Genomic DNA, 27,818 nt, shown 5'->3' with positions numbered 1-27,818 from the left:
TGGCGGGTCAGCAGACAAGCCGGGAAGTGGTGTCCTCACCCGCCAGGTTTAGGCTGACTGTCGACTCCTAGGCCTCGTCCCTGTGGATGCTGCTTCATCCAGAGACAGGTTTAGAAAAAGAGCTCTTGAAAATGAAAAGCATCATAGTAGGAATAAGGACAACAAGAAAAAAGATTTGCAGGATCATGCTAAGGACGTATTCCAGAAATCAGAGCAAAATCTTGAAGGGAAGAAAGGGAGAAGAAACATAAACCCAAAGGCGTGTCTGGTAAGGCCAGATATGAGGAACAGGATTTTCAGAGAACAAAGAGCTGTTCGGGGTGCGTCCGGTGGCGTAGTGGTGAAGTTCGTGAGCTCTGCCTTGGGGACCCGGGTTGGCCTGTTCGAATCCTGGGCTTGGACTGACACGCACCGCTTGTCAAGCCATGCTGTGGCAGCGTCCCACATACAAAATGAGGAAGATGGGCACAGATGTTAGCTCATGGCTAATCTTCCTCAGCAAAAAGAGGAAGATGGGCAAGGGATGTTAGCTCCGGGCCGATCTTCCTCAGGAAAAAAAAAAAAGAGAGAGAGAGCTGTTATAACAGTCCCTCCCTCACTAGGGAGAAGGAGTTGGAAGCAGTACACAGTTTAGTGGGAATAGGAAGGGAGGGAAGGGCCATGCACCATTGTAGGAGGAGACCCCACAGAGCCTGCCAAGTCCTTCATGCCTTTGGCTGAGGTCGCTGGACACCAAAGCCAGGTAACAGCCTTTGCTACCAGATCCAGAGAGAAGCATTCCAAAACACCATGTGTTTAAGTTGGGGGGGATAATGACATCTATATTTTGACTAATCTCTTAGGGAAATGTAGCATTTTATTTATTAAATTGACTATTTTTATTGAAGTAACGTCGGTTTATAACATTATGTAAATTTCAGGTGTACATCATTATATTTTGACTTCTGCGTAGACTACATCGTGGTCACCACCCAAAGTCTAGTTGCCGTCACCATACACCTGTGGCCCTTTACCCCTTTCGCCCTCCCCCCACCCCCTTCCCCTCTAGTAACTAACAATCTGTTCCCTGTGTCTATGTGTTTGTTAGTTTGTTTATCTTCCACATGTGAGTGAAATCATTTCCTTTTGAATATGGTCACATGAGAGTCCTGTACCTTTATCGCCAACAGGAGATTCCAGTTCTTATATCACATTACGGTAGGTGTAGATATCGCCACAGGACTCTTGGGCTCTTTCTCTGGAGCTGGTGGTGTTCCACAAGGCAGAGGAGCCCCGGCTGCAGCAGCTTGGGGCTAGAAAGACCTGGCATAGAGGCCCGGTGCCTGCCTTTCCTTGAGTAATAGGTGAGCTCATTCATGTGTTCACTGAAGGGTTGGTGGTTCAAGCTCAGCTACAGATACCGGAGTTGACTGATTCCAGGTTCTTTGAAGCTATGTTTGGGCTGCACATTCTCTCTTAACTAGCTTCTCTCTTAACCTTATCCTCAATCTCTACTTTAAATCAGACATGGAAAAATCCTGCCTGAACTCTGAAGGTTCATGTTAGTTGCTAAAGGAGTTTGGTAGAATTGTTAAGGGTAAAAACAAGTTTTGGAGTTCCAGAGCCTACGTTTCTTACAGACAGTGTGTACAGCCTTTCTTCCCAAGGCTGGGTTTTTACAGCTGCTCATCCCTGGAAACCTGGTGTCGAGTCCCTTAAGCCAAATCATCAGGAACACACCTCTTGTTAAACAAGTTGGATTTTTTATTGCTTGGAGCCAGAAAGAACACACCCCGTGGTCTGAGTAAGAGAGTGTTAGAAAGAACCTATTCTAGGATTGGGGCTTTGGTTGCGTGATTTGGGGGAGGATGGGAGGAAGCAGAGTTTGTTCTATATTGAATACTGTAGTCAGCGTGGACAATTCTATGATTGGAGTAAAGAAGTAACAGTCATTTCCTTATGAATACAGGAGGGTGTTTGGATTTCATAGGTTGCACAGTGACCTTGTTTTTGTCTGTGCCTGGACGAGCTAGCCTTGTTTTGTTTCATTTTATCAAGGTTTCAGGGTAATCGTGTCTGAGGCTGATGTTCTGTATCTGAGATGATTTCCAACAGGAGAACAAAATGGTCAGGCTGTGAGTGTCAGATCAGTGCAGGGCTTCAGAGGCTGGTATTTTTCTATCTCACTGGAAATCCCTAAAATAGAGGACAAGAAAAGAGAGCACTCGGGTCTCACAAGCTGTAGGGGCAAACCTGACTGGGTGACAGTGTTACTTTGACCAAGTTTCTTGAATTTTCTGTGGCTCAGTTTCTCATTTTAAATGGGTCAAATAGGAGTTCTTCCTACATGGTTTGGCCTAGGTTTACATGAGATGTGCAGGTAAAGCATTGAGCCCAGTGCCTGGCTTGTGAATACTTGGTACATATTAGCTCCTACCATCCATCACCATCAGCATTTTTGTTATCTGCCTTGTTCTTTGAAACAACTGCAGACCCTTTCAGGGTATGGATGGACCTTTCTAAATAAAGGTTCTCCAATTGACGGACATGAAATTAGTTCCAGTCTTTATTGTTAGACACAAAGCTGCAGTGGACATTTGTATATCTATATCTATATCTATATATCTCCATCATAGCTTGTGTAAGCATGTCTCTAGTATTTATCCTTGGGAAGAGAATTGCTCAGTTTAGAAATATATTTGTATATATCTAATTTTTGGTAAATTCTGCCCTATTGCCTTGCAAAGAAGTTTTACCAATTCATATTTTCAATCATTTATGAGAATATTCTTTTCTCCACCTTCTTGCCAACACTGGATAGCATCTGTACCTACCATTTATTTTTGCCAACACTTAAGCCCTTATGGAGAGATTTACTCAATGAGTTTACATTCATTGGCCTAACTTAAGTGACATCCTGGAAAAGCTAAAATCAATAGGACTTTTTTCTGTTCTCTTCTATTTTATGACTGCTCTGTTCTCTCAGATGATCTGGGCCCAGAGCAATGCAAACACATCACTCCTGCTTGTCGGATGCTCCTGCCTGTTGGTTTCACACACTGTTCTGGATGTTGAGGGTGAGGGGCTGGGTCACAGAAGAGGTTTGAGGTTGAGTTTACCTGACTGCCCTTGACAGAGAGCCCAGGCTGCAGTGAACTGGGTACCCACTCACCCTGAGAAGTGAGGTTTCCATGATTGGGCTTGAGCAGAATACGAGTTGGAATACAGAGACTTTTAAATTTTCATTAGAATAGGCCTTGAAAAAATAGATCTTTTCTTTATTTCTAGTCCAAATAAGTGGAGAGATTGCATTCAAAGGACTTTGTTTGGGGCAGGCCCCGTGGCTTAGTGGTTAAGTGCGCGCGCTCTGCTGCTGGCGGCCCGGGTTCAGATCCCGGGCGTGGACCGACGCACTGCTTCTCGGGCCGTGCTGAGGCCGCATCCCACATACAGCAACTAGAAGGATGTGCAGCTATGACATACCACTATCTCCTGGGGCTTTGGGGGAAAAAAATAGAAAACTAAAAAAATTCAAAGGACTTTGTTTGGGGAACTTACTATAGTGGCTGTTTCGTTGCTCTCCTTGAATTGGTTCGCCTGTGCTGGTAACTGGCACTTGTTATAAAACCTTGTCTGGTGAGCTCAGGAGAACAAGGAGCTAAAAATAATCTGCCATAGGAAATAGAGACAGTCGATGGATTCGCAGATAATGTTAAGTGGAGCTAAGTATTGTACCCTCTTTCTTCTCTTAGAGGTTTGGTTGGTAGCATGAAAGAGACATTCCTCCAGTGCCTGAAATGCCCTTCATAGTGCCCTTTGCATTACAAAGGCTTGGGAATAGTCACCTGAAGGTGAGCTCACCATTCTTGCTGTGGTCTTTGATTTTTTTGCTTTATAGGGATTAGCATACAAGTTTCTGAAAATTGAGAAATCAGGAGAGTAGAGATAAGTATCTGAATTAGTTTCCTATTGCTGCATATTAACAGATTACAAAATCAGTGGTTTAGAACAACACATGTTTGTTGTCTCACAGTTCTGTGGATCAGGAGTCTGGAATGACGTGGCCGGGTTCTCCGCTCACAGAATTGGTGGTGTGTCCTCCCCGCTCGAATAGGTCTGACATTGACCGTCTTGTTTTTCTGACTGTGTCCCATGAGGGGCTGCCCTCGTGATCCCATGCTCTTCTGGGATCCTCTTTGAAGACCTGATTTCTGTCAGTCATGACTTCTTTCAGCTCACTTAGGTGGCTTAGGAGAAAGCCTAGAACTGTGGAGCCCCAGAACTGATCTCTGCCATCTCTTTCTCCAAGAGGAGAATAAAACAGTAGAGGTCTTCCTAAAGAAATGACCCCTCTGACGGCTGAGAGCCCCCAGTGATTAGAGCAGAGGAGAAAACCTAGAGGACAAGGGAGGCACTGAAAGCGCAGGCTGGGGAGGGAGGGTCCTCTTTGTGTCCCACGTCGGGTAGGAACTCTTCCTGGAAAGGGGACATTTCCCATTGAAAGGCCAGCTTGGACAAGGGACTTGCTGGTCTCAAGCTGAGTTGTTCTTGTTACCACTGGGGCTCTCAGAGTCTCCATCCTTGGCTTGTTTTTTTTTTTTTTTTAATGGTGTGGCTTTTTCCTTGCATGAGAATCTCCTTGGAATTTCTGTCTGAAGTGCAGTTTCTCACACCTTATCCCCAGAGGATTTTGACAAGCACCGCGTTGACTCTGAAGTAGGTGTTCTTTAGCTCTGCAGCTGGTGCCCAGGGATTGGAGCCCTGTCTCCTGCCTAATATCGCATTTAGTCATCCAACACTCTAGTGGTCAATGCTGCTTCTCTATTTAACATTAGACATTCTTCTCTCTCATACTTGAGATAAACATGCTCAAAGCAGGTAATGAAATCATCCACTAAAGCATACTTGGTCCATGGTGGAGTTGGTATTTGAATCTTTGACTGCTTTTCCTAAGTCTGTGCTTTTATCCAGCATAGACCTAGGATAGGATTTGATTAGAAATGTGGTAGGGGTGCCGGCCTGGTGGCGCAAGCGGTTAAGTGCGTGCGCTCCGCTGTGGCGTCCCGGGGTTCGCCGGTTTGGATCCCTGGCATGCACCGACGCACTGCTTGGCAAGCCATGCTGTGGCAGTGTCCCATATAAAGTGGAGGAAGATGGGCATGGATGTTAGCCCATGGCAAGTCTTCCTCAGCAAAAAGAGGAGGATTGGCAGATGTTAGCTCAGGACCGATCTTCCACACAAAGAAAAAAAAAAGAAATGTGGTTGGGAGTGGAAGACATCAGTACAAGTTAGTTGTTCTTGCTAACTGTTATTTATGTACTTGACAAGTATTTACTGACTATTTTATCTGACAGAGTCTTGTGGAGGCACTGGGGACACGGGGTGAATGGGCAGACGGAGTGCCCGTTCTCAGGAAGATGAGCTTCTGGCACAAGAGCTGGACATTTTACAGATAATCACATAAATATATTTTAATTATGGCTATGATAAATTTTATTTACTACTTATGTGTTCCTTGGTCCCATTGTGTCAGCCAGGTTTGAAAACTGACTGAGTATAAATAATAGGACTACAGAACTGTGAATAAAAGATTTGTTCCCAGAAAGTTCCTTCAGATATTTTAGTTGGAACAGTGGAAATCCTGATGTTTGATCCATTGTCCCTGAAATTCAGATGTGGGTTCCTGGAGGGAGTGATAGGTACTTTGGACAGGGAAGATTGTGGCCAAGGCTTGTCTGGGGGCCCTGCTGCCATCAAGTGGTGAGGGAGTGTGGGAAAATCTCCTAGTCTCTCTGGGCCTCAGTTTCCCCATCAGTAAGATAACATTGTTCAAATTCTCCAAAGTCCCTTCCTGCTCACTTTTCTCTGAGTGCATGTGGGACTGAGATGCATGTTAAATGTGCCCTGGGAACTGCAGGTGAGACTGGGCCTTGGTCTCTTCTCTGTGTGTCTCCTGTAGGAGCCTGAGCTGAGCCCACACCCTGAAAACACAGAAATGAGGGAGCAGATGGAAGAAAGAAAATCAGCAGGTTGGGAGTATGATAATAACCCAAAGAAGGTGAAGGTACTGGTGGAGCAGGTGGTTGCCAAAGGAGGTGAGAATAAGGACAAGTTGAGTTCAGGAAATCAAGGGAAACTGAGGAATGAGTACAGCATCATCCACTCTTCAAGGAGCAGCCTGAGCTGAGCGGTGAGGACTGGGAGAGTAACTTACTCCACAGAGAACCTGTGCTCCTGCCAAGGAGATCCAAGGATGGATCAGGGTTGGTTTCTACTGCTGGGAAACACCAATTCCAAGAGGAGGATGATGGGACCCCAGAGACTCTTCCCCAGACCCCCGGCCTCAACCTCAGAGCTGCTGTTACAGTGGATGCCCTTCAAGCAAGCGTGGGCTTAGAGGGATAGATGGTATTTGGAGAAGGGTTGGAGATGTCCATTCTTACCTTAAACAATTGTGCCCTCAAGTCAGGAGGGGCCAGGGTACGGGGACCCTTGCATCTGAAGCAGTGATAGTAATATTCTTCTGCATTTATGGTTGAGAAAGGCTTTAGACACAATATGTCTTAAATATTTGTTCAATGCCTAATTTTCCTTATGCTATGTTAAGAACTTGGAGTTTGCATTTCAATAATATTTCCCTAAGGAAATCAAAGCAGTGAGAGGAAGAATATGAAGAGATAGTTTCAACAAAATGTGATAGGTCTCCTAAACTGGGGAGTTGTGGCAGCCCAGCTGATGAGAGAGTTGGCCAAGGACATCTCTTCCTAATGACAGGGTGAACCATTGTGAGCAATCCCTGAGGGCAATCCCTTCTTCATCAGAGCTGACCACAGGTGAGTGTCCTAGGACGTGGGGAGGGTAGGGCAGACCCCAGTCTAAGGAAGGGATTTGCTACATCCTGGGAGAAAGCAGAGCATCCCTGACGGGACATTTGGGACAGGAATGTAGTTGAGATGACTGGAGATTTGCAGCCACTTTTATTCAATCGGTTGAACAAATGTCGCTGAGAGCCTTCTCAAGTGCTTGACTGGCTGCTAGGATCATGAAAACAGAGATGAATAACATATTATCCCAACTTTCAGAGAGCTCTCAGTGTAGTAACCAGGAAGTTATGAGAAGTGTAGTGGTGGTGGGTTCATTGGAGGAACTGGCCAGTGCTGGCCAGGGATGACCTCAGTGGTTGTCCTGGACCCCCTTCTGCTTTTCCCAGCAGCTGGATGACCTGTCTGGGTCCACGACCCCAAACCTCAGCCAGACTGCAGCCTCTCAGAATACAGCCAACACCTGGGCTCCATGCTGGCTGCAAGCCCTCAACACTGCCAAGGTCTCCAGAGGAAACTGCTGATATCAGTCGCTACTGACTGTGTCCTGGCCAGCTGGAGAAATCAAGAGGCAAGTTTAATAAGTCTTTTTCTTATTATTTCTTATTTTTCTTTTTTTGTTGAGGTAACATTGGTTCGTAGCATTATATAGATTTCAGGTATACATCATTATAATTCAACTTCTGTATACACCACATCATGTTCACCACCGAAAGTCTAGTTTCCATTCATCACTATACAAATGGGTGGATTTAAAAATCATTATGCTCCATGAAGGAATGCAGACATGAAAGAACACGTGTATAGTTCCATGCATACAAAGTTGTTAAAGATGCAAACACATTTGTAATGACAGTGGTTGCCTGGGGCTGAGGGTTGAGGGAGTGATGGACTGCAAAGGGCCCAAAGAATGCTGTGAGATCATGGAAATGCCCTGTGTCTTGATTGTAGCAGTAGGTTCATTAGTGTCTACATCTGTCAAAGTTCATTTAATTGTATACTTTAAAGTGGCGCAGTCTATTGTATCTAAAGTATACCTCAATGGCATTCATATAATAATCTATTGCATTTCTCCATACTAGACTGAGTGTTTCAAAAATGAAATCCATAAAACACAATACAGATTAACATTCACAATCACTAAATGCTTAAGAACACATATAACAAAGACCCCGGAAAACTATTGCTGAGAGAAATGAAAGAAGACTACATAAATAGAAAAATATATATCAAATTCATAGATTAGAAGATTCAATATTGTTAGAATGACAAATCAACATTGTTCCAATTAACGTTGTAGCAGGCATTTTGGGGGAAATTTACAAGCTAATTCTCAAATGTATGTGGAAATCAAAGTACCTGGAATAGCCAAGACGACATTGAAGAAGAATGAAGTGGGAGGACACACTCTACCGGATTTCAAAACTCCCTTGAAAGCTACAGTAATTAAGACACTATAGTATTGGTGGAAGTAGACACAACACAAATATATCATGTGAGAGAGTAGAGAGTAAGAAATTGATCCCCACTCGTATACAATTATTTGGCTTTTTGAAATAAAGTCACCAATTAACTTCAGTGGGGTAATGAAAGAGTTGTTTGCTAAAAAGTGCTAGAATGAAGGCCTATTTATTTAGAAATAAATTAATATTCACAACCACCTTCCACCACACATTGAGTTAATTGGAGATGTGAAAGTTAAAATTATAAAGCTTTTGAAAGAAAAATGGAAATATTCTCACGAACAAGGCAAAGGCAGAGAAGTCTTAGACGTAACACCCAGGCACTCACCATGGATGAAAATTTGAAGGCCAAACGGAACTGGTTTCTAATGCTCACTCCTCTCCTCACTAGATTGTGGCCTTGGAATATGTTTTAATCTTTCTGAGCTTTTTTTCTCGTAAAGAAAAGGATAAAACCTGACTAATAATATAGTTCTTAGGGTTAAATATAATCACTTGAACAATAATAGACACTAAGAAAATATTTGACTTGGAGTCCTCCTTTACCCACTTTAAATTTGGAGACATAAAAAAATTGGCAGAGAACAGATAAGACATTCTAAAATAAGTACTTTCCCACTGTTTCTAGAAAGAAGTCGTGTATGTAGTAAAAGGAATGAGAGAGGAACGAGAGCCTCTTGAACAGCCATCCCCACACCCTGAAGCAGGGCTAGTTTCCATGTAAGACCAGAGATGGAAATCTTGACCAGATCAGCCCCCACAGTCTTCCCTGTCTGGAATGAAATGAGGAAGTCCATTAGCTTTAGAACAACCCGGACTCCCAGGTGTTCCTCAGAAAGACACTCAATCAGTTGCTCAACTCTAAAGATATTGAACAGTTTTTGACACCAGGAGAGGTCAAGGAGAGGGTGAACCAGCTGACCAGGACTCTCACCTGAGTCAAAGCCGGGATAGTCATACATACCATTTCCCAGATCTCTCTAACAGCACATGGATGCTCCAGTGAAGTGGGTGGCAGACCTGTGAGTATCAGTCAGGAGACATCTATATCAATTTACAGGAATCAAAATTCAAAAATACGCCTGTACCCTAACTCAGAAAAGTTCTTATTCAAAGCAATGTGGTGAAGAAAACATAGGTGTAAATCTCTGTAATCTTTGATTACATAATGATTTCTTAGATATGACAGGTAAAGCAAAAACAACCGATGAATAAATAGATAAATTGGACTTCATCAAAATTAAAATCTTCTGTGCTTCAAAGGATGCTAACAAAGAAGTGAAAAGACAACCCTGAGAATCAAAGAAAACAGTTGCAAGACAGATATCTGACATATCTAGTATCCAGAAAATAGAAATAACTCTTACAACTCAACCATAAAAAGACAAATAATCCAGTTAATCAATGGAAAAAGGATTTGTATGGACATTTCTCCGTAGAAGATGTACAAATGTCCAATAAGCACGTGAAAAGATGTTTAACATGATTAGTCATTAAGAAAATAGAAATCAAACCCACAATGAGATACCACTTCACACCCACTAGTATGGCTGTAATAAAAAGAAGGGCGATAACAAGTGTGGAGGGGGATGTGGAGAAATTGGAATCCTCATGCATTGCTAGTGGGAATGTAAAAAGGAGCAAATGCTTTGGCAAACAGTTTGTCAGTTCCTCCAAGTTACAAAGAGTGTTGACATAGATATAGCAATTCCACTCCTAGGTATGTCTCAAGAGAATTGAAGACACATGGTCACAAACAAACTTGTATGTGAATATTCATAGCAGTAAAAGTAGAAACTACCCAAATGTCCATCAACTGATAAATGCACAAAATGTAGGCTAGTCATAAAATGAAATCTTGTTCAAGGATAGAAAGAATAAAGTACTGATACATGCCAAAATATATATTAACTTTGGGAAGATTTTGGTAGAAATGAGGTATAGGCAGGAAGCACCTACTTGGAAAGACCTGACACAGAGTGAATTGCAAAATGTGGGAGGGGGCTTTGGGGTGGAGGGGACTCTACCTGACAGCCTGCTCCAGCACTTACAACAAGGGGACCTGGGGCGAGTTACAAACCCTGTCTGTGCCTTGGTTTCTTCATCAGCAAACCAGGGAAAGGTAATGCTTTCCTCACAAGTCGATAGTGACGATTAGAAGTAATAATATATATGAAATAATCATTCCACAAACTGTGAGGAAGGTTGATGATATCAGTAGGTCCTCAACCTGACTGCACATCTGAGTAACTTTAACAAATAGATTCCAGGCCCCCCCTCAGCCCACTGAATCAGAATCACCACAAATGAAGACTCTGACCTTGTATTTGTACTAACTCTCCCAGGTGATTTTTTTTTTTAAGAATTTAAATAGGTTTAATTCTCCAAACCCAATAGAATTACTTGCAAGGTTGTTGAAGAGTTTTGTACATTTGACCATGGAGTGATCTATGAAAGTCAAATGTTTCAATCCAGAACTCTGAGACACAGGAGTTCTAATAAAATAGTGAGCAAAACTGTAAAATGTTGATACAAAAGGCTCAAAACATAAGAAGCTTTGGTTGGCTAGAGTTTTGGCTGAGAGGAAAGTTGGCTTCCTAGGAACGACATGAATTCCTTCCACATCAGGCATCAGGAGCCACAGCATCGAAGGCACTGGCAACAGAGCTGGCACTTGAGATGGCAGACGTCTTTGTCATAGAGTCCTTGGTGACTTCATGGCATAGTTGCCCCTTTGGTTGTCTGCAGCTACCAGATTGACCAAAATGGTAGGTGCACCTTGGTGACCAGGAGGAGGAGTTCCTGGAATGCAGATGCAACCCCCCTTTGGAAATTCCCAGAGCTATTTCAAAGGAATTTGAACAGAGTTGGGGTTCTTAAGAAATTAGTGGGAGCAGAACCATGAACATTCTATTTTGTAGTGTTGTTATAAGTCTTCAGTCAAACCCATTCTCCTTGGTTTTTCAGAGATATTATTGCCCCTTGTTGTGAGCCTATGATGCTGATAGAGTTAATGTTCCAGGCAATTTTTACATTTTAAAAAGGCATTCCTATGGGATCTTTTGAACCAATGGGATGAATTCCTTTTTTTTTTTTTTTTTTGGTGAGGAAGATTTGCCCTGAGCTAACATCTACTGCCAGTTTTCCTCATTTTGTCCTAATTTGTTTTTTTCGCTTGAGGAAGATTCACCCTGAGCTAACATCTGTGCCAATCTTCCTCTGTTTTGTGTCTGGGTCGCCATCACAGCATGGCCGCTGCCAAGTGGTGTGGGTCTGTGCCCAGGAACAGAACCTAGGCCGCTGAAGTGGAGAATGCTGAACTTAACCACTAGGCCACAGGGCCAGCCCAGTGGGATGAATTCTTAACGGTAGAAATTTAGATGCTGCCAGGGTATGCTTTAGCAGAAGACCATATCCCTGTTCCTCTCATATTTCTCATAACTGGTGTTCCATCTCTGCTTGCCATTTATTTTCTGTTTTCATTTTTTGTAAATTAATATTTATTGAAATAATATTGGTTTATAACATTATATAAGTTTTAGGTGTACATCATTATGTTTGGACTTCTGTATAGATCACATCGTGTTCACCACCAAAAGTCTAGTTGTCATCGGTCACCGAACATATGTGCCCCTTTACGCCTTTGCCCTCTCCCTTCCCCCATACCACTCTGGGAAACACCAGTTTGTTCTCAGTGTCTATGTGTTGGTTTGTTGTTTTTATTATCTTCCACATATGAGTGAAATCATATGGCATTCGACTTTCTCCATCTGACTTATTTCACTTAGCATAATAAATCTCAAGTTCCATCCATGTTGTTGCAAATGGCAAGATTTCATCTTTTTAGATGGCTGAGTAGTACCCCATGGTGTGTGTGTGTGTATATATATATGTGTACATATATATATCTCACATCTTCTTTATTCATTCATCCATTGATGATCACTTAGGTTGTTTCCAAGTCTTGGCTATTGTGAATAATGCTTCCGTGAACATAGGGGTGCATAAATCTTTTGGAATTAGTGATTTTTTTGTGTTCTTTGGATAAATACACAGAAATAGAATAGCTGGATTATAGGATAGTTCTATTTTTAATTTTTTGAGGAATCTCCATGCTGTTTTCTGTGGTGCCTGCACCAGTTACATTCCCACCAGGAATATATGAGGGTTCACTTTTCTCTACAACCTCTCCAACAATTATTTCTTGGCTTTTTAGTGACAAGCATTTGAACACGCATGAGGTGATATCTCATTACGGTTTTGATTTGCATTTCCCTAGTAATTAGTGATGTTGAACATCTTTTCATGTGCCTGTTGGCCATGTGAACATCTTCTTTGAAAAACTGTCTATTCAGATCCTTGCCCATTTTTTAATCTGGTTGTTTCCATTTGTTTGTTTTGTTGTTGAGTTGTATGAATTCTTTATATATTTTGGATATCAACCCCTTATCGGATATATGATTTGCAAATATCTTCTCCCAATTGGTAATTGTCTTTTCGTCTTGTGGATGGTTTCCCTTGCCATGCTTAACTTCCCAACACATTTTATTTGTTGGTAAACTATGTTGTCTTCATGTTTTTAGATACACACAAGATTGAACAGTGAGAATTATGCTTAGACATTTTTTGGAAAGACACAGGTCGGTAGATCAGCACAAGCGTAGATAGCTATTGAGAGTGGCTGCTGAGGGGTGGTCCCCATCAGCGGTGACCTTCAGAAGATACCGGGCAGCCTTGTTTGTCAGCGTGGCCTAGGCAACTGGAAGGCAGGGGCTCTTAGGATTCCATGACACCCCGCACCTTCCAATTCTGTTATGGCAACTCCAGACCGTTAACTGGCACACTGGGTGCTCTCTCCATCACTCTTGTCTGAGTCTGAGCTACAGGCAGTGCCTGTGGCTCTGAGCTCTGGCATCTTGACCCTTGTTTGGACATTTACGGACTCTCAAGTGTTGTGGGGTGTAAATCAAGTTGTTCCCAACTGTAAGGTAAGAATTCTTGTTTGATGTAGTCGCATTTGTTTACTTTTTTCTTCTGTTTCCCTTGCCTGAGGAGACATGATATTCAAAAAGATACTGCTAAGACCAATGTCAAAGAGCATACTGCCTATGTTTTCTATGGCTTCAGGTTTTCCTTTCAAGTCTTTAACGCATTTTGAGTTAATTTTCTGTGTGGTGTAAGATAATGGTCTACTTTCATTCTTTGAGTGTGGCAATCCGGTGTTCTCAATACCATTTATTGAAGAGACTTTCTTTTCTCTGTTGTAAGTCCTTGGATCCTTTGTCAGAAATTAGCTGTCCCTAGATGTGAGCGTCTATTTCTGGGCTCTCAGTTCTCTTCCATTGATCTGTGTGTCTGTTTCTCTGCCAGTATCAGGATGTTTTGATTATTATAGCTTTGTAGTGTATTTTGAAATCAGGGAGTATGATACCTCCAGCTTTGTTCTTTTGTCTTAAGATTGCTTTGGATCCAAGTGATTCTTATAATGATCAACTTGGGGGTAGGAAACATTGAGCTGTATAACTTTTACCCAAAACACAAAAGTAGGACAGAGCCGAACAACAAGGATATTTTCAATCCAGTCTCTAAAGCAGAGGAGAAACTGTTGGAGGACTGTAGAATGGAAGGGGACCTGGCCCATCTGACCCCATTTTGACTTCACTCATTTTACAGCAGAGACATAAGCCCTTGGGGGCATATGACTGAGGCACCTGACAGTTCACCTTGAAAACAGTTAGAGCCCTACTTTCAAATTCTAGCTTGCTTTGGATAGAAGTTAAATTTCCCTCTTTTTTGCTCTTTGATGAGTCCAGTCTTCTCCAAGGCTCTCACCTTACAAAATAAATCCTATTATTACTCATTCAAACTTCAACAGTGGGGTTTAAGTAAGAAAATCTTATAAACATTCTACCCAAGTCCGTACAAGTTCAGGACAATACGGCCCAGTAGATCGCAGGCATTTGAGACATAAAGAAAAGCACGTCAGGCCCAACAGACACCAAAAAATAGATTTCTTGAAAGCTTTGGATGGATCTCACACACCAATATCGTTACACAGTGTTGTTGGAGGATGGCGTGGGGTGGGGAGAAGATGGGCTTCAAAAGCGGTTGATGCAGTCCTCTGTCCTTGACCTGGACATAAATGCTCAGTGGTACGTGGTCACACCCCTCTCACCCTCAGTTCAGGCAAGTCCAGCAGCTAAACTGAAGAGACCAGTGCCAGAGGGGGTCTCCCAAGTCTCAGGCTCACAAGACGCAGGTGGCAACAGATGACCAGAAAGTGAAGAGGACCTTCAGGGCATCACTTTCACTTCCCTGCCTGTCCCTCTCTCCTCAATCCCAGCTTCTCTGTCAGTGAACCCCACTGCACACGTACACTGTGAATCATCAACCATCCCTGACCCGTGACCTTGAACTTCCATGTTCTGTTAGAGGACTACAACCACAGCTCAATAGCATGATGACAATTCAAAGAGATGTGTCAAGCAATGTTCCATAGAAACTGCTCTTGATCCCTGTTCTGTTCAACATGTGAGTGAAATGAATGAAGACATAAAAATAGCATCAGGTTTACAAGTCTTCCCAAAAGAAATGGCCACTACCCGTATTCAGGGTACACACATGAAGTATTGTAATCATTTTCATAGCTTGGAAAGAGCTCTTGTGGGACAAGAATGATATCCATGAGCGAGAAGTATGAGAGAGGTTATTTACTGACATTAAAAAAACAACAAAAAAGCAACCCACTCATAGAGAAGGATTTTAGGAGGTAGGGTTGTCACTCAGACTTCGGTTTAATGATAAGCCAACATGGTGCCCCAGTGAGGGGTAAGAAGTCGACATAAGACAGGGATGCAGCAAGTAGCCTGCTGAGAGAGTCAGGACAGAAAATAATTTTTAAATTAACTCTTCCTTCACTTAGTATCGTACTCTGGTTTTTGTCCTTTTTAATGGATGTAGAAAACACTGGAGAAGACCCAGAGAAGAACATCACGAGAATCTAAAAGTTTGACATCTTTCATGTGTGGAAAAGCCTTAAGATCTCTTTTAATTTAAAGAGAACGTGGGGTGACTTCATGCCAGTGCTTAAGAAAATAAAATTTGTCGAGAAACTGTTCTGTCTTGATGCTTTTAGATGCACACATGATTGAACAGGGAGAGTTGTGCTTAGAAATTTTTGGGAAAGAGACAGGTCGGTAGATCAGCACAAGGGTAGACAGCTATTGAGAGTGGCTGCTGAGGGGTGGTCCCCATCACTGGTGACCTTCAGAAGAGACCAGGCAGCCTTGTTTGTCAGCATGGCCTAGGTAACTGGAAGGCAGTGGCTCCTAGGATTCCATGACACCCCACAGCTTCCAATTCTGCTATGGCAACTCCAGACCGTTAACTGGCGCGCTGGGTGCTCTCTCCATCACTCCTGTCTGAGTCTGAGCTACAGGCAGTGCCTGTGGCTCTGAGCTCTGGCATCTTGACCCTTGTTTGGACATTTACGGACTCTCAAGTGTTGTGGGGTGTTGATCAAGTTGTTCCCAACAGTAGGGTAGGAATTCCTGGATCAGGCCTGATGAAACCTGTTTGATGTCACTTGTTTTTTTGTATTGGTTTTTGTTTGATTTCACTTGTTTTTAACCTTATGTGTTTGGATTTCTCTAGCAGTCCCTGGCTCTACCTCTTCTGCCACACATCACCATGGCAGTATGTCTTAGCTCTGTGTCTGATCCGAGGGCAGAAATGACGGTCCATGAAATCAACCAAGAACTGCGTTCCCAGCTGGCAAAAAGCGAGCAGGACTTCCAAGACCTCATGGAGAAATTCCTTGTATCCCAAGCTACTACCTACTCTCTGGCCAAGGAGCTGCAGAAATATAGTAAGTCCTACAGGGCCATGGTCACCAAAGCGATGAATGATCACTGTCTTCCCTCTAAAAAACTGAACACGTTCCAGACTTTATCTTCTATTCCCTTTGTCCAAATAAATTTCATTCTGATCACAATCCAGGAAAGGTAGAAGTGGGCATTTTACCCTCAGTTTTCTGGCGATGGAGACACCGAGGCACAAAGAGTTTAGTAACATTTTCAGGTTTGCAGTGTGGTGTAGGGTGGAATTAGGATAAAGACCCAGATATGGATTGCTGGTGCAGCCGCACAACTGCCTGCTTCTCTCGGGAAAGGGCTAGACTGTTTCTCTCAGCATCCTTTCTGTCCTGTATCAGATCCTGCATCACTGTTGGCCTAAATGTCTGGAACTAATGAACTCCATCAGTTCAGACTTCTCTGAGGTCCCGGTGGCAAAGCACTGTGCTACTTACACTGCGGAAACGGGTGATATTCCACACTGGGGAAAACAGGTGATAGGACCTGCTTTAAAGGAGCTTAAAGATGAGGCTGCTCCTCCCTGAAACTGTGGTATCTGTGAGTGACGCCATCAAGACAGGGAACAGCCTGGTGAGAGGGAAGCCCTGCTTCCAGGGCACAGGCTCTTCTTCCTGAGTGCAAGGAAGCCATTGGATATCTGTGGTGAGGTTGAGGCTGTTTCTGTGGAAATCAGAGATTGCATACCACCCCTCTGTCTCTCTCAGGTGGTGAACCCTCAGGGATGCAGGACAGCCAGCAGGTCCCGGTGACCTTGAGAATCTAGGCTGTGAGACATGTGCCCAAAGTGAGAATGAGGGTAGGTGGAGGAGACCCCTAGCCCCAGGAAAAACTCAAGCCAGTGTGTGAGGCAGGCCCTTCCCTCGCCCGGTCAGCCTCAAAATTGGAAGCTCGATTGCCTGTTCAGTAAGACTGGGCTGTAGTGATGAAAGGCATTGTGAGAACCTGGGCACCTGCACAATGGAGTGTTTAGAAGGAGTCTGGACACCTCTGAGCCTGAATTTGTGTCATGTCCTGCAATTGCTTTTCAATAAGTCATTGTGGAGGTGGTGATTAAAAATCACTGACACAGAGAAAAATTGAAGCCTGCCATTTAAAAATGTGAAGAGATGAGCTTTCAGGAAAGGACAAACTAAGTTTTAATTACATCTTTCCTTATAATCATAGCATAGCTGTAGGAAACAAATTTTGAAGATGATGAAGAAGAAAGATATCACTTAAGCCTGGGTGTCAAGGTAACATGGTGCAGTGGTGAAGAGCACGGACTCGGGGCCAGTCTTCCTGGGCTCCAATCCAAGCTGTGTATCTTTCTGAGCCTCAGATTCCTCCTCGGTTAATACGGTGCTATCATAGTACCTACTTCTTTGACTGGTTGCAATGAATCACGTGAGTGATTTCTGTAACGCTCCTAAAACAGTTGCTGTCACAGAGTAAACAGTACTTATTAGTTCTTCCTTCTGCTACTTTCAGTTTAACACAAACTTGATTAGTATCTGTGCATATTTCCTTCAGGAATTTATGGTCTAACGTATTATATTTTACAGAATTGCACCCACGTAAATTTTTTTATCTTTGAGGTACTTGTGCTTGAAATTCTGAGCTCAAGGGAACCAGCAGTCAGTATAGTCCCCGGGGCTTTCCCAAGCATACAGGAAATCGCTACTCTGTGCGCCTGCTCAGTGTTTCCCTTAAGAGCCTGCAAGGCTTGGTAAAGTGGCCCAGGACTCAGGGTCAGTCTCAGGGGATGTGAATACTGACCTTGCCAAATACCAGTTAATCTGTCTAGTTACTTTCTGTGCCTTGGAGCTTCTCTTTCCTCAGCTCTAAAATGGGGAGTAACCAAATGCCGCGTAGTAGTTGGGAGGCTGAGGAATAAGATGTGGAAATCCCAGTGTAGAGCTTGGTGCTGCGGCTATGTCTGTCCCGGGATGGACCCTGCGTCCTCCCTTGAAGGCGGTGACCACAGCAGCATGGCCAGCTTTCCACTGAGCAGGCCTCTCTGTCTTTTCTCAGAGTGTGGAGAGTACCAAGACCTCGTTGAATCTGTGCTGGGGGAGAAGCTGCATCTTGAGGAGGGGAAGCTGGCAGAGCAGTGGGCGCTAGCTGAGAAGCTCAGGTAAGGGGAGGGCTGTGTGTGGGGAGGCTGGCGGGAAGGGGTAGGAATCTCTGAAGTGGGGCAAGGAGCAACTTTGGGCCAGCAGAAGGCAGAAATGTACATGGCAGGCACAGGTGCAGAAATATTTATAAAACAATTAGAGAAAAATAATTGGAAAATTATGGACCCCAATTATTCAGAGGCTCATTCACTCTTTTTTCAAAAATATAAATTATTGAACTGAAACTCACATGACATAAATTTGAACAAATTGGAGTGAACAATTCAGTGGCGTTTACTCCATTCACAGTGTTGTGCCATCGTCACCTCATTTACCTTTAACATACTCACCTCCTGATGCACTACAGTTTGTCATTTTTTCTTTCAAAAGAATGCTGTCTCCTGGACCCTGTCTTTCTCGTGTTCTTTCCAGCGAACACCAGCTGTCCTGTCCACATTTCTGTGTCTGGCTTGGTGTCCACTCACTGCATAATGCACTGTGTGTATTTTCACATAGAAACGGGCACGGCTGAAGTGAAGAACTGAAGAGACGTGTTTTTACAGCAGGTTTAGGAAGACGGCTGGCTTTGTTGATGAAGAAAACAGTGACTAGGATCTCCAGGAATCTTACAGGAGAACTCTCTGATCCAGAGGAAGCTTATATTTTACCTTCTTCTTTCTCTTTGCCACCGACAAGTCACCACACATGTGCCAGAATTCTCTGAGGACTCCTTGGAGGAAATTCCCACAGAAATCTTCTTGAAAACCTTTAGAATCTATCACTCATCCCTTTTGACTCTGAAATGTTCTCTTCTGTCCCACCTTAGGGAATACAATATCAGAATTCGAGATCAGGAGCAACAACTGACCGATTTACGGCACCGGGTACAGGAAGGGAGAGAAGTGTCGGTCCTACTCCATCAGCACCTCAGTGACCTCCTCACTCATGACGATCCTGAGGACGACCAGGGGCCAGGCTTCGGAGAGCAACTGGCTGAGGGATGCGGGCTTGCCAAGCGGCTTGCCAGTGTGCTCAGCTCAGGTAAGGTGGCCACAGGCCCTGAGTGCACTGAACTGCTCTCCAAGGTGCCTGGCTCACAAGAGACTCCACAGCTCCCCTTGTAATGTTTTGACAAGCCGTCCTGGTTTCCACACCACACTTGGGGCCATGATAGGGCCAGGACTGGCTGGGTGGGAACAGAGAGGAGATATTTACAGGGTGGAGGTCATGCTGCTCCAAGTGTCTGTTCCCTTCCTGATAGAGTGTGAGCTTTAGGGCAAGAGGCAGTGTTAGAGCACAGAAAAGAGGACATGACAGAGCGCTTGTTAGAGTGAAAAGAGACCTGGACTAAGCATGGGCTTTCCCAGGCTCTAGCCTGAGTGTTGACTTTGGTAACAGTGGGCGGGAAATTGGTTGTTACTTCTTCCATATCGATCTCCTTACCTGTACAATGGATCCAATAATCCGTTTGTGGTAGCTGTAGTCATCAAGCCTATACCTTGGCATTCGCCATCCCCAAGTGTGTCCGGCGTTTCTGCCTAGCTTGGAAATTCATTTGGATTCCAAGGCTTGTACATCCCCTCCATCACTGTACTCTCAGTGTAGGATTTGAACTGACCACTCAATGACTAGTGTGTCTGGTGAGAAAAGGCTGCATAGTGCAGTAATTCTGTGAGAATGCAGTTAAGCTTGTTCCCCAGAATATGTGAGGGAAAGATATCTGGGACTGTTGACACAGACCAGAGATACGGTGTTGTGATGAGGGTCTACCCGATCAGGGAGATGTTCCCAGTGGCTCAGGGTAGCAAATCACGAGGTTTCACAACACCGCACCTGAGGTCTACTGGAATATTGCTCTTACGGTATCCTGTTGTCACACTGAGGATAGTGATGTCCCTGTGCCAGGACTGAACGTTGGACGCTAATGTTCCAAGGGGGAACTGCTTAATGTGATGGACCCTTTGTCAATTTCTTTGTAGAAAACCATCCTGATCTTGGGGACGAGGAAGACCATCACCTCATGTCTTCCAGGTAAGTCTCCAGAACCCTGGACTTCATTTTAAGGGGACATCTGGGGTTCTCAAATCCAGGGAAATCAGAAAGTGCTGACTAGACCTATTTCACCGCAAGTGTCCTATCCGAAAACTTGTCCTTTTCGACTGTGCGCCTTCCAGAGGCCAAATGCTTGATGTCTCTCCAATGTAGTCACCGGCAATCAGTTGATGCAGGTGTACTAACCAGCCAGAGGATTGCTTGCCCTGTCCCGTTCTCTCTTTGTGAGGACCACCGGCATGGGACGCAATTATGCCTCTGCCTGTTTGGCATTAGCACTGTGGCAGGTATTTCTTGGCCAAGGAGGTGATGAGTAAAAAAAAAAATCCATCACCTTCGACCTTATTGAGAGAAAGACACCTTGAAGCTTCCAGATTTCTAAGAGTCTCCAATGCTACCGGGGCCGCTGACTTGGCAAGTGTGCATAGCTTTCAAGAATGTTTCTGCAAAAGTGTTGACGCCACCTTTCTGGTTTTCTGAGAGTCGGTGCGTCATGGCTCTTGTGTACTGGGGGAGCTCGGTCTCCTTGCTCATGAGCTCGTTTTCTGCTCAGTGCTCTGAGCACCCTCTGCTTGCTCTCTGTCTCTCTCTCTCTCTGTCTCTGTGTCTGTCTTTTCTCACACTCCCTATCTGGTCGTCCCATTTCCACACTACTCTGGCCCCAGATAGAGGAGGATTGTTTCCTGTCCCTTGGCGAGGACTTCCCATTTCTTTTCTGTGGACGGACCCTTCTGCCTTCTGCGGAAACCAGCGCTAGGACAGTGTGTTTCCCAAACCCTCTTGTTTCAACTTTAGTCCTCCCTACCCCACCAGGCTGAGCAGGGATCCTCCACCGATGGGAGAGCTTCAGGTCCCGACACCCTCTCTCGACGAGTACTATGGGACATACTCAGTTGATGTTGGCCAATCGGACTCGTACTGGACTCAGACGAGCACCTCCGTGTTCTGTGTCGATCTGGTGGAGGTCTGTTCTGTTCCGGATGCAGCCAGTGAGTATTCCATCATGCAGGTCTTCAAGCTCCAGCTGGACTCCCTGCTCAGCCCACTTCCTTTGTACTCCACGCCTCTGGCTGTGCAGACACACACATTGAACTGAATCAGTTCTAGGACTGTGTTTGAAGCCCAAACAAGAGGTGGTTCAGGGAGCAGCGCTCCCATCCTCATTCCCAGGATGCGCCCCTGTCACCCTGGCCCCTCTCGCAGATCACTGGACCCAAAGCTGGCATGACATCCTCAAGTGACCTCTGCAACGAACAACAAAGGTTCTGTCCGACATCCTATCGGGCATGAAATGTCTCTCCTCACCTTCAATGCTCTACGTTTCATGCCTGAAACGTATCCCTTCAGATTCTAGGCCTACCCAATGCGACTGGCATCCCTGTGAACGTCTCCATCAAAGATGTACCTAGGCTATACTCTTCTTCGCCCCGTTCTCTATCTGCTTTCTCTGGGCCTTTATTCCTATGGAGTCCACCGACGACCGACCCTAAACACCTCTACCGTTCCCTTGCTTGTCAGTTTCCCTCATGCCAGTCTATGCCTTGGCATTCGCCATCCCCAAGAGTGTCCCGCGTTACTGCCTAGCCTGAAAGATGCGTTTGGATGCCAAGGCTTGTAGATCCCTTCCGTCAATCTACTCTCAGTGTAGGATTTCCACGGAACACTCGATGACTAGTTTGTCTGGTGAGAAAAGGCTGCATAGTGCAGTAATTCAGTGAGAATGCAGTTAAGCTTGTTCCCAGGATACGTGAGGGAAAAATCTGGGACTGTTGACACAGACCAGAGATACGGTGTTGTGATGAGGGTCTACCCGATCAGGGAGGTATTCCCAGTGGCTCAGGGGAGCGAATCACGAGGTTTCACAAGACCCCACCTGAGGTCTCCTGGAATATTGCTCTTACGGTATCCTGTTGTCACAGTGAGGATAGTGATGTCCCTGTGCCAGGACTGAACGTTGGACGATAATGTTCCAAGGGGGAACTGCTTAATGTGACTGACCCTTTCTGAATTTCTTTGTAGAAAACCATCCTGATCTTGGGGACGAGGAAGACCATCACCGCATGTCTTCCAGGTAAGTCTCAAGAATCGTGGGACTTCATGTTAAGGGGACATCAGGGGATCCAGGGAAGATCCAGGGAAATCAGAAAGTGCTGTCTAGACCCATTTCACCGCAAGTGTCCTATTCGAAAACTTGTCCTTTTCCACTGTGCACCTTCCAGAGGCCAATTGCTTGATCTCTCTCCAATGTAGTCACCTGCAATCAGTTGATGCAGGTGTACTAACCAGCCAGAGGATTGCTTGCCGTGTCCCGTTCTCTCTTTGTGAGGACCACCGGCATGGGACGCAATATGCGTCTGCCTGTTTGGCATTAGCACTGTGGCCGGTATTTCTTGGCCAAGGATGTAATGAGTAAAAAAAAAAAAAATCCAACACCTTCGACCTTATTGAGAGAAAGACACCTTGAAGCTTCCAGATTTCTAAGAGTCTCCAATGCTACCGGGGCCGCTGACTTGGCAAGTGTGCACAGCTTTCAAGAATGTTTCTGCAAAAGTGTTGACGCCACCGTTCTGGTTTTCTGAGAGTAGGTGCGTCATGGCTCTTGTGTTGGGGGAGCTCGGTCTCCTTGCTCACGAGCTCATTTTCTGCTCCGTGCACTGAGCAACCTCTGCTTGCTCTCTCTCTCTCTCTCTCTCTGTCCCTGTGTCTCTCTTTTCTGACGCTGCCTATCTGGTAGTCCCATTTCCACAAGACTCTGGCCCCAGATAGAGGAGGATTGTTTTCTCTCCCTTGACGAGGACTTCCCATTTCTTTCTGTGGACGGACCCTTCTGCCTTCTGGGGAAACCAGCGCTAGGACAGTGTGTTACCCAAACCCTCTTCTTTCACCTTTAGTCCTCCCTACCCCACCAGGCTGAGCAGGGACCTGCCACCAGTGGGAGAGCTTCAGCTGCAGACACCGTCTTTCGACGAGTACTATGGGACATACTCAGTTGATGTTGGCCGATCGGACTCCTACTGGACTCAGACAAGCACCTCCGTGTTCTGTGTCGATCAGGTGGATGTCTGTTCTGTTCCAGGTGCAGCCAGTGAGTATTCCATCGTGCAGGTCTTCAAGCTCCAGCCCGACTCCCTGCTCAGTCCACTTTCTTTGTACTCCACGCCTCTGGCTTTGCAGACACACATTGAACTGAATCAGTTCTAGGACTGTGTTTGCAGCCCAAACAAGAGGTGGTTCAGGGAACTGTGCTCCCTTCCACATTCCCAGGATGCGCCCGTGTCATCCTGGCCCCACTCGCAGATCACTGGACCCAAAACTGGCATGACATCCTCAACTCACCTCTGCAGCACCAAGAGCAAAGGTTCTGTCCAACATGCTATTGGGCATGAAATGACTCTCCTCACCTTCAATGCTCTACGTTTCATGCCTGAAGCGTATCCCTTCAGATTCTAGGCCTACCCAATGCGACTGGCATCCCTGTCAATGTCTCCATCAAAGACGTACCTAGGCTTCATTGTTCTTCGCCCGTTCTCTATCTCCTTTCTCTGGGCCTTTGTTCCTATGCAGTCCACCGACGACCGACCGTAAACACCTCTACCGTTCCCTTGCTTGTGTGTTTCCCTCATGCCAGCCTATGCCTCGGCATTCGCCATCCCCAAGAGTGTCCCACGTTTCTGCCTAGATGAAAGATCCTTTCGGATGCCAAGGCTTGTAGATCCCCTCCGTCACTCTACTCTCAGTGTAGGATTTCCTCTGAACACTCGAAGACTAGTGTGTCTGGTGAGACAAGGCTGCATAGTGCAGTAATTCTGTGAGAATGCAGTTAAGCTTCTTCCCCAGAATATGTGAGGGAAAGATATCTGGGACTTTTGACACAGAGCAGAGATACGGTGTTGTGATGAGGGTGTACCCGATCAGGGAGGTATTCTCAGTGGCTCAGGGGAGCGAATCACGAGGTTTCACAAGACCCCACCTGAGGTCTCCTGGAATATGGCTCTTACGGTATCCTGTTGTCACCCTGAGGATAGTGATGTCCCTGTGACAGGACTGAACGTTGGACGATAATATTCCAAGGGGGAACTGCTTAATGGGACTGACCCTTTCTGAATTTCTTTGTAGAAAACCATCCTGATCTTGGGGACGAGGAAGACCATCACCGCATGTCTCCCAGGTAAGTCTCAAGAATCGTGGGAGTTCATGTTAAGGGGACTTCAGGGGATCTCAGATCCAGGGAAATCAGAAAGTGCTGACTAGACCTATTTCACCGCATGTGTCCTATTCAAAAAGTTGTCCTTTTCCACTGTTTGCCTTCCAGAGGCCAATTGCTTGATCTCTCTCCAATGTAGTCACCTGCAATCAGTTGATGCAGGTGTACTAACCAGCCAGAGGATTGCTTGCCCTGTCCCGTTCTCTCTTTGTGAGGACCACCGGCATAGGACGCAATTATGCCTCTGCCTGTTTGGCATTAGCACTGTGGCAGGTATTTCTTGGCCAAGGAGGTGATGAGTAAAAGAAAAATATCCATCACCTTCGACCGTATTGAGAGAAAGTCACCTTGAAGCTTCCAGATTGCTAAGAGTGTCCAATGCTACCGGGGCCGCTCACTTGGCAAGCGTGCATAGCTTTCAAGAATGTTTCTGCAAAAGTGTTGACGCCACCGTTCTGGTTTTCTGAGAGTCGGTGCGTCATGGCTCTTGTGTACTGGGGGAGCTCGGTCTCCTTGCTCACGAGCTCGTTTTCTGCTCAGTGCTCTGAGCACCCTCTGCTTGCTCTCTGTCTCTCTCTCTCTCTGTCTCTGTGTCTGTCTTTTCTCACACTCCCTATCTGGTCGTCCCATTTCCACACTACTCTGGCCCCAGATAGAGGAGGATTGTTTCCTGTCCCTTGGCGAGGACTTCCCATTTCTTTTCTGTGGACGGACCCTTCTGCCTTCTGGGGAAACCAGCGCTAGGACAGTGTGTTTCCCAAACCCTCTTGTTTCAACTTTAGTCCTCCCTACCCCACCAGGCTGAGCAGGGATCCTCCACCGATGGGAGAGCTTCAGGTCCCGACACCCTCTCTCGACGAGTACTATGGGACATACTCAGTTGATGTTGGCCAATCGGACTCGTACTGGACTCAGACAAGCACCTCCGTGTTCTGTGTCGATCAGGTGGATGTCTGTTCTGTTCCAGGTGCAGCCAGTGAGTATTCCATCGTGCAGGTCTTCAAGCTCCAGCCCGACTCCCTGCTCAGTCCACTTTCTTTGTACTCCACGCCTCTGGCTTTGCAGACACACACATTCTACTGAATTAGTTCTAGGACTGGGTTTGAAGCCTAAAGAAGAGGTGGTTCAGGGAGCTGCGCTCCCTTCCTCATTCCCAGGATGCGCCCCTGTCACCCTGGCCCCACTCGCACATCACTGGACCCAAAGCTGGCATGACATCCTCAACTCACTTCTGCAACGAACAGCACCGGTTCTGTCCGACATTCTATCGGGCATGAAATGTCTCTCCTCACCTTCAATGCTCTACGTTTCATGCCTGACGTATCCCTTCAGATTCTAGGCCTACCCAATGCGACTGGCATCCCTGTCAACGTCTCCATCAAAGACGTACCTAGGCTTCACTGTTCTTCGCCCCGTTCTCTATCGCCTTTCTCTGGGTCTTTGTTCCTATGCAGTCAACCGACGACCGACCGTAAACACCTCTACCGTTCCCTTGCTTGTCAGTTTCCCTCATGCCAGCCTATGCCTTTGCATTCGCCATCCCCAAGAGTGTCCCACGTTTCTGCCTTGCCTGAAAGATGCGTTTGGATGCCAAGGCTTGTAGTTCCCCTCCGTCACTCTACACTCAGTGTAGGATTTCCTCTGAACACTCGAAGACTAGTGTGTCTGGTGAGACAAGGCTGCATAGTGCAGTAATTCTGTGAGAATGCAGTTAAGCTTGTTCCTCAGAATATGTGAGGAAAAGATATCCGGGAGTTTTGACACAGACCAGAGTTACGGTGTTGTGATGAGGGTCTACCCGATCAGGGAGGTATTCCCAGTGGCTCAGGGGAGCGAATCACGAGGTTTCACAAGACCCCACCTGAGGTCTCCTGGAATATGGCTCTTACGGTATCCTGTTGTCACCCTGAGGATAGTGATGTCCCTGTGCCAGGACTGAATGTTGGACGATAATGTTCCAAGGGGGAACTGCTTAATGTGACTGACCCTTTCTGAATTTCTTTGTAGAAAACCATCCTGATCTTGGGGACGAGGAAGACCATCACCGCATGTCTTCCAGGTAAGTCTCAAGAATCGTGGGACTTCATGTTAAGGGGACATCAGGGGATCTCAGTTCCAGGGAATTCAGAAAGTGCTGACTAGACCCATTTCACCGCATGTGTCCTATTCGAAAAGTTGTCCTTTTCCACTGTGCGCCTTCCAGAGGCCAATTGCTTGATCTCTCTCCAATGTAGTCACCTGCAATCAGTTGATGCAGGTGTACTAACCAGCCAGAGGATTGCTTGCCCAGTCCCGTTCTCTCTTTGTGAGGACCACCGGCATAGGACACAATTATGCCTCTGCCTGTTTCGCATTAGCAGTATGGCATGTATATCTTGGCCAAGGAGGTGATGAGTAAAAAAAAAAAATCCATCACCTTCGACCGTATTGAGAGAAAGTCACCTTGAAGCTTCCAGATTTCTAAGAGTCTCCAGTCCTACCGGGGACGCTGACTTGGCAAGCGTGCATAGCTTTCAAGAATGTTTCTGCAAAAGTGTTGACGCCACCGTTCTGGTTTTCTGAGAGTAGGTGCGTCATGGCTCTTGTGTTGGGGGAGCTCGGTCTCCTTGCTCACGAGCTCATTTTCTGCTCCGTGCACTGAGCAACCTCTGCTTGCTCTCTCTCTCTCTCTCTCTCTCTGTCCCTGTGTCTCTCTTTTCTGACGCTGCCTATCTGGTAGTCCCATTTCCACAAGACTCTGGCCCCAGATAGAGGAGGATTGTTTTCTCTCCCTTGACGAGGACTTCCCATTTCTTTCTGTGGACGGACCCTTCTGCCTTCTGGGGAAACCAGAGCTAGGACAGTGTGTTTCCCAAACACTCTTGTTTCACCTTTAGTCCTCCCTACCCGACCAGGCTGAGCAGGGATCCTCCACCGATGGGAGAGCTTCAGCTCCCGACACCGTCTCTCGACGACTACTATGGGACATACTCAGTTGATGTTGGCCGATCGGACTCCTACTGGACTCTGACGAGCACCTCCGTGTTCTGTGTCGATCAGGTGGAGGTCTGTTCTATTCCAGACGCAGCCAGTGAGTATTCCATCATGCAGGTCTTCAAGCTCCAGCTGGACTCCCTGCTCAGCCCACTTTCTTTGTACTCCACACCTCTGGCTGTGCAGACACACATTGAACTGAATCAGTTCTAGGACTGTGTTTGCAGCCCAAACAAGAGGTGGTTCAGGGAGCTGCGCTCCCTTCCTCATTCCCAGGATGCGCCCTGGTCATCCTGGCCCCACTCGCAGATCACTGGACCCAAAACTGGCATGACATCCTCAACTCACCTCTGCAGCA

At 45.8% G+C, this 27,818-nt stretch overlaps 1 protein-coding gene across 1 annotated transcript; it reads left to right on the top strand.

Moving 5' to 3' along the window:
- The first annotated feature begins 1 nt into the window (after window position 1).
- LOC147917880 (NBPF family member NBPF6-like protein) lies at window positions 2-26,061 on the top strand. Its single transcript, XM_087417342.1, has 11 exons — window positions 2-268; window positions 5,940-6,813; window positions 7,191-7,372; window positions 15,918-16,131; window positions 18,149-18,251; window positions 19,058-19,272; window positions 20,211-20,262; window positions 21,097-21,272; window positions 22,303-22,354; window positions 25,288-25,463; window positions 25,991-26,061. Exons 3-11 carry the CDS (start codon window positions 7,274-7,276, stop codon window positions 26,059-26,061), a joined length of 1,158 nt encoding a protein of 385 aa, XP_087273468.1. The 5' UTR covers window positions 2-268; window positions 5,940-6,813; window positions 7,191-7,273.
- The last annotated feature ends 1,757 nt before the right edge of the window (window positions 26,062-27,818 follow it).

The sequence above is a fragment of the Ceratotherium simum genome, chromosome 2 (genome assembly GCF_057802395.1).
Source record: "Ceratotherium simum simum isolate JZ-2026a chromosome 2, ASM5780239v1, whole genome shotgun sequence".
NCBI classification, from domain to species: Eukaryota; Metazoa; Chordata; class Mammalia; order Perissodactyla; family Rhinocerotidae; genus Ceratotherium; species Ceratotherium simum.
The sequence above is the reverse complement of the archived record's forward strand: the minus strand, read 5'-3'. Positions and strand labels throughout refer to the sequence as shown.

What these genes read in the sequence shown, in the direction of transcription:
- LOC147917880 (XM_087417342.1), top strand. Translation starts at nt 7,274, where the DNA reads ATGCTGGCTGCAAGCCCTCAACACTGCCAAGGTCTCCAGAGGAAACTG. An exon ending in CATCACCTCATGTCTTCCAG is followed by an intron (nt 20,263 to 21,096) that starts GTAAGTCTCCAG and finishes CTACCCCACCAG; the next exon opens with GCTGAGCAGGGATCCTCCAC. An exon ending in TTCTGTTCCAGGTGCAGCCA is followed by an intron (nt 25,464 to 25,990) that starts GTGAGTATTCCA and finishes CTTGCTTGTCAG; the next exon opens with TTTCCCTCATGCCAGCCTAT.